This window comes from Zingiber officinale, chromosome 2A, assembly GCF_018446385.1.
Source record: "Zingiber officinale cultivar Zhangliang chromosome 2A, Zo_v1.1, whole genome shotgun sequence".
NCBI lineage: Eukaryota > Viridiplantae > Streptophyta > Magnoliopsida > Zingiberales > Zingiberaceae > Zingiber > Zingiber officinale.
In genome coordinates this window covers 122,785,534-122,792,537 of record NC_055988.1, presented here as the reverse complement: position 1 = coordinate 122,792,537, position 7,004 = coordinate 122,785,534, and the positions used below count along the sequence as shown (strand labels likewise).

At 38.2% G+C, this 7,004-nt stretch overlaps 1 protein-coding gene across 1 annotated transcript; it reads right to left on the bottom strand.

The window, feature by feature from the left end:
• Positions 1-918: 918 nt before the first annotated feature.
• On the bottom strand, positions 919-3,611 carry LOC122042154 (protein WRKY1-like). Its single transcript, XM_042602130.1, has 4 exons — positions 3,507-3,611; positions 2,192-3,074; positions 1,974-2,099; positions 919-1,432 (listed from the first exon to the last, which is right to left on the bottom strand). The coding sequence occupies exons 2-4, from the start codon at positions 2,986-2,988 to the stop codon at positions 1,288-1,290; spliced, it is 1,068 nt and encodes a 355-aa protein (XP_042458064.1). The 5' UTR covers positions 2,989-3,074; positions 3,507-3,611; the 3' UTR covers positions 919-1,287.
• Positions 3,612-7,004: the final 3,393 nt, after the last annotated feature.

Genomic DNA, 7,004 nt, shown 5'->3' with positions numbered 1-7,004 from the left:
ATGTGAGTTTCAAATTCTTGCATGAGAGTCTGTCCTATTTTTAGGGGGCTAATACAAAAAAACTAGTGAAGGTGGATTGAAAAAGTAAATGAGCTATGAAGTAAGATGAATTTTTCTTTAGAACAAAACTGGAATTAATTGTTGTCAGTGCAGGAGGGTAGGTGTTCTGAGAACCTTGGCGACCACGACGCCGTAAGTAAACGAAGCCGAAGTCGAAGCCGCGTGGGTTGATTTGTTCTCGCAAAATCTTTGAAAGTCAACAACGCTGACGAAAAGTCTACGTTGACTTCAAAGGCTCTGCATGCCTTGTTGTCGATATAAATGCTCTTCCCGTCGCCTCTTTCTGAGCTCAAGTGTTGGAAAGCTTTAGATTCTCGAAATCGAACAAAGCAAATCTAAGCGCGATCGGGGATTAGTAGATGGCACGGCGGTTGGCGGCGGCGGTGTTGGTTCTAGCTACGGTGGTGTTCTTCAGTTTGCATCTCCCCAAGGCGGCGGCGGCGGCGAGGCCATTGTCCGGCGACTGGTGGCGGCCGGAGAGTGTGAGACTATTCTTGCAGGTGCTGCCGCAGGGGGCGGTGACGCCGTCGGGGCGGTCGGGGTGCACCAATAGCCCCAATAATCACGGTGGCGTTTGCCCTTCGCATCCATGAAGGTTGAAAGTCAACAGAGGGATTTTATCATTTTTCTCTTTTTTTTAATTAATCGTGTATACAGAAATAAATTTTAAATGTTAATATATTATTTTTTCATGTACAAGTTAAAGTTTAATAATTATTTTAAAATACTTTGAAGAGGAGCTGTACAATAAAGGGTTACAATCAACAAGATGATTGTATCGTTTTGGTTAATAAAATATCACCTAAATGTTTTGAACATTGTTAGCAAAGTCAAAGTTCAGAGAGAAATAACAAACAATTGAGGCAGAACAATTCATATGTCAACGCAGTCAGAAAAAACAAGAATGAGTTGAGTGAAGTATCAACAAACCCCAAGACCAATAAATTCATCAACATCAAACACAAAAACCTTCATATGTTCTCTATAGCCTAGGCAGGGCGTTACACTGTAGGCAAGCACAAAGCCCTTCTACAGAGGTTAGAGCATAAACTATGACATGTTAACACCAGTTCCTCCAATTTAGTTGACAAGAATTTAGGTTCCTTCTGACCCGAAACTTAACCGAGAAGACGACGACTGTACTATGAGCTGTTCTCTTGAAGGCGTAGAATACTTCCAGGATGTAAGGGACTCTTCGACGAGCTACTAATTGGCACCTCAGCCGCTCTATGTGCCTGTGGACTGCGTCGGAAGCTTCCCATGGTTGTGCTCTCCTTCATAGGTCACAATCAACATGGATGGATCTTCAACACATCGCTCAACATGCTTCCTTGCAGGGCAGCCCCTCATGCTGCTACATTTGTAGTATCCTCTGTCGGATTACAGGCAGATAAAATTTTACTGTGTCAAATTGGATTTCATTGATAGCAAGACGATAGTAACGACTAAATCTCACGACTAGTGGAACAAGCAAATCTCCAGTTAAATACAGAATTTGTGCCGGCTAACCTGATGATGTTATTAGTCTGTCTTAATTTTAGTATGCATATATTCAGGAAATGTTGTTGTTTTAATTTAACCCACTTCGCAAGCTATGAAGGTCACATGCTAACCTGAGGATGTTATCAGTCTACCTCTATTTATTGTCGACATAATGAATACAAGAATTTTTTCACACTTAGCCAACATCACAGAAATGCTAGACCAATTGTTGGTTAAATTTGCTTAGGACAGGAAGCTATAACTATGAAACTTGTGCTACTTGTACATGAACTTTTTCAGAATGAAATAAGAGAACAACTAGAACTAATGAACTATTAACTTCTACAGTACTAAAATTTCATGATTGGAAGATATTAAATTGTAAAATAAAAAATAAAATATATATATATATATGGAGTCAAATTCTATACCTAGGATGAGGAGAGCCCTTAATTGGCTTTTGACCATACTTCCTCCAAGAGTAATCATCAGCAGGGATATCAGCAAGTTTGTTACTTATAGCAGGAACCTTAATGGTCCTCTTCACTTTCAACTTCCTGGGAAGAACAAGTTCGATGTTATTTTCCTTAAGTAGGAATTTATTATTGTGAATACAATGGAAATGTGATCAGATCAGACAAACTCAGACCTCTTCTTTGAGCAGTGGCACCTGCCTGTTTTCATGCATTTGCCATTTCCATCATTCCCTCCTTTGGAGCACTTCCTCTCCTGAAGGTGCCAGTTCACGGGACTGGACAATTGTTGTCTACTAACTAGGTCAAAGGCCCTCCCATCCATGCTCCCCATACTTCCATCGATGCTCAGGGACGACAAGAAAGACCTAGAAGATGACGCAGTCCCCGTGCAACTCGAGTTGTCAAACATGAGGTTGAGCCCACTGTTGGTGCTCCTCCCATACGTTCCATTGTGGAACTTCAGCTGTTGCTGAAGCTGAAGCATCTGGTGGTTGTGCTGCTGTTGAAGGAAATGGAAGTGGGAGGGAGTGGGACTGTGGAAGGCAGCTTGAAGATCGCTCCTGCTGCCCTTTGTCACTATTGGGTTCTCCAGCATCAAGCTGGATGGGACTCGAAGAGGCATCTTGGAATTTGAAACCTTCATCTCACTGACTGGTTTTTCTAGCAGTGGAGTTGTTGGCAGGAGTTGGAGCAAAGACGGAGAATGGTCAGCTCTGCTTACCACTAAACTATCTAAGAAGATACTGCGATTGAAATGGTGGTATTGGGTGTTCTTCGGCCTCCTAAATCTTGCATGACCCATGCCATTACCAAGCATAGAAACGACCTTGTCAAACCTTGAAATTGCCTTTCCTGTCTCTGTCGCTACATGTTCGTAAGCTAGGGTTTGGTCTTTGGTCTCAGATAGAAGGCTCAGCACTCCGTGGCAGCTCTCCACAGCTGCACTATTAGCCTCTTCCACACCTTCCATCTCTGCAGAAACCAAGAGCACCTCCCGAAACAGCGCTAACACAACTCTCTCTCACTCAGCAACAGGAATCACCCATGTTCCCTGACCTAGAGCAACCAGATAGGAATCACAAAAGTAACACAAATGGATTTTTTTTTACAGAATTTTGCAACCGTTTGAAACTTTTAAAGCGGAAGGCAAATCATTTCATCCACTGAAAGCAACTCTGTGAAAGAAAATGGTAACGAAAGCAAAAAAAAGCCTCCGAAAATTCAATGGAGAATACAGAGGACGAGCAGACTTCAAGTCGAGGTCGAAAGGAAGCCGACAGATATAACACGGAAGAAGTCACCTCGAAAGCGGCGAGCAAGGGGATCCAAGGTCGGACTTTGACGAAAACGATCAGCTAAAGTTGCTTTATTTTCCGATAACGCGATGAACTCCAAAAAACAAAACAAAGACAAATCTAACAAAAACAATCAATCCGAAGAACCTCAACAATAAGGATAGACGATTATAAAGCAGAGGAAGATTGAAACCCTAGAAACTCTGGCAGAGGTAGGAGAGAGGGAGAGAAGCCCAAAGGAACAGAAGCTCGTTCGGAGAAACAGGAGAGAGAAAGTCGCAGTTATTTAATGTAGTGCAGAAGAGGGAGACTCCGCGGCGCACCCTGAGACGATATCCGCCGCCAGATGGCGATCGAACGGTCGCAAGCAGGGTGGGACCAGCGTTGCAGTCCCGAACGACGACGTCGTGGGCTCCACGCTCCGGCTCCCAGTTGGCGCAAAACGGTTGCTCTCCGAGTCGAATACGGTGAAAATAACTGATCGAACGGGCGTCGTTTCGTTAAATGTGCGACGGACGGCGGGTGATTCGTGACTCCGCTGGAATAATTGGAGCGGATCCTGATTCTCTTTTAATCCTGACGCTTTCGTCAAAGCGGTAGCCGTTGCAATCTGAAGGCGAATATTTATGCGACACGCGTCGCGCGGCGAGGGACACGTTTCCTTACAAATGTTGACCCTCGAGGACGCTTGCCCCAATTCTCATGTGGGCCCGTGCTAGAAGGCCCATCTCAAGATTTTATTAATCGGCCTTCATTTAATTTTGAATTATAAAAAGTAAATTTCTTTCCTCCTCCTCCTCCTATAGCATCCACCAGTAGAGATCCTGTGGTCCATAATTTACGGATCAGAGGATGATCCACTGTATGAGAATCATTGATTTGGATAGAGTCCACCTTTAAGTTGGTGTGGTCAATCCAAATCAAGGATCTTATTTTAATAATAATCTTACTCTTAAAATATAAATTTTATTATTTTTTATTAATTTTAAATTTTTAATAAATAAAATTTTAAAAATAAAAAAAAAATACATGGGAAGGTTATAATTGAATGCCTTTAATTATAACACCATTTCATAATAGTATTTAATACTAAAGGTACGTTTGGTTGGGGGTTATCCTTGATAATCTTGGTTATCCATTCAAGATTATCAACAAAAACCTTATTTGGTTTAGGTAATCAATGATTCCCGAATAATGTTCCATGCCCGATACGTCAGCAAAAGGGGCATGCAACCAGGAATAGAAAAACTGAGGTTTTTCTTGATTCCGGGATTATCGAATTTTTTTACCCAAAATACCCTCGGATAAAAGAAAAATGTGAAAAAAAGTAAAATGTAAAGAAAAAAAATGAAAAATATAAAACATAAAATAATAAAAAAAACATAATTTTTTTAAAAAATAAAAAATCATTAAAAATAATAAAAAAATAAAAATGGTAAAAAATAGAAAAAACATTAAATTTTTTTTAAAAAAAATACAAAAAAACATAAAAAAAATAGAAAAAACGTAAAAAATTTAAAAAAGTAAAAAAATAATAAAAAAATGCTTAAAAGTATTTAAAAAATTAAAAAATAGAAAAATGTAACAACCCCTAAAAAAATAAAAAAGAAAAAAGAAAAAAAGAAAAAGAACTTTAAAAAATATTTTAATAAATAAATAAATATATATATATATAAATAAAAAAACATGAAAATATAGTAAAATATAATAGAATTTAAATAAAATAATAATAATAATAATATTATTATTATAGTTGGTTTTGTAACTAAGGGTAATCTAGTAAAATACTAAACTAGGTTATTTATTAAAACCTTCAAATAAATATGTTTTTGTTACATTACCTAAATTGAACCAAATAATATTTATTTGGTTATATTTTATTCCCCATAATCTTAGTTATGTGATTACCTGATAATCACATAACCAAGATTATATATGATAACTTTAACCAAACACACCTAAGAGATATTAAAACATCCCCTATTAACAAGCATTACATATTCTTTAAATTCAAGGATTGTTATTTAATTACCTTATGCCCAGCCATATACAATTGGTGATCCAAATCCATACAAAATAAACGGATAAATAAGAAAAAGAAATAGTGAAACAATGCTAAGTGTTTATGTGATCTTACAAATATAGTATTAGCACTTATATAAAATCTAATATATATATATATATATATATATATATATATATATATATATATATATATATATATATATATATATATAGTTAGTTAGTCTGGTGGAGTAATTTGATAAAATATAAAAGGGTAAAAATTAAAATGGTGTCTTGTATTAAAATAATCAAAAGAATAATCGTCTTTTATTTATTATTAAAAAGAGCATCTTGCTATGGTACATTTTACTTTGCGAATCTATCTTTATTTTGAATGTTATTGTAACAATTACAAATAGATAGCTATTACATAATTATAATAGCTATGATCTAATAGTTTATATATATATATATATATCTTAATTTTGATCAATATTAATAATATTCTATTTTATAAAAATAGATACATATACATAAAATCTAATTTGAGAGGTAAAGTCTCTTAAATTAAATGTCAAACTATACAAGGTAGCCAGGAGTTTATCCTCTATAGTTGAGGTAAACTTCTTGATCATCGTTCGGTAATTTTACAAACTCATGCAAACTACCACATCATCATGCACCACATGGCCACAATCCGTCAATTGTGATGTTTACCAAACATCTCATAAAAACATTAAGGAAGACTCAATTCTCTATCGCTCGGCTAGCTCCTTTAGCTGTATTTCCCGGTTGGGTATTAGCAGCTCGATTTGTTTCGCTTCACCGACACCATCATATCCCGGTTGGCCATTCATACGCAAGTATGTCATCTATGTCCCGGTTAGTTTTATTGCCTTTTCATCATCATGATCGGTCATCAAATCGACTGACCATGCATGGAGGATCCGGTCAGTCATTTACCCCATCCAGTCATACAAACCATCTAGCTAATTAGCCTCCTCCGTCCATCCTCCATCTCCCAACCAGCTCCTTCAGTTGTATTTCCCGGCCGGGTATTAGCAGCCTGGTTTGTTTCGTTGTACGCACATAGTCATATCTCGATCGATCATTTATGCCCAAGTTTGCCATATATGTCCCGGTCAGCCATTCATGTCTCGACAAGGTATTAGTCACCTGATTTGTTTCACTACACACACAGTCATATCTCGATCAGCCATACATGCTCGGTCAGTCCTTCATGTACTGACCGGTCCTTCAATTTGCAAGTGCTGAAGACTATGGAGATTTCAGATCCACAAATCTGTGGACATATATTTGGACCTTCCGAAATAATCAATCCACGCCCCGACGTAATGTCTTGGTACCGACACCTATTCCTTGCTTCCCACACATAGTAGATTAAGCTAGAGATGCCTAGACGTCGGGCCTTCATCTTCCGACCATCACCCTTGTAATGTCTTCCAAAAATCTGATATAACTGTTGATGCGGTTAGCACTAACGATTTAACCCAGGTTTTGATGAATGACAAATAGGTTAAGTTAGGTTTATTGTTGATCTAACACTCTGATCGAGTGTGCAGGATAAGTCCAGACAGGTCGACGGGCTGACCGGATGTCTGGCACGAAGCCCAGCTAGGTCAACGGGCTGACCAGATAGCTGGCACGAAGTCTAAGCGGGTCGACG

Bases quoted from the DNA above. Each gene is read 5' to 3' on its own strand.
- LOC122042154 (XM_042602130.1), bottom strand. From the start codon at position 2,988: ATGGAAGGTGTGGAAGAGGCTAATAGTGCAGCTGTGGAGAGCTGCCAC. The intron at 2,100-2,191 runs GTCTGAGTTTGT...TGTTCTTCCCAG, and splicing joins TGCCACTGCTCAAAGAAGAG to GAAGTTGAAAGTGAAGAGGA. The intron at 1,433-1,973 runs GTATAGAATTTG...GTAATCCGACAG, and splicing joins AAGGGCTCTCCTCATCCTAG to AGGATACTACAAATGTAGCA.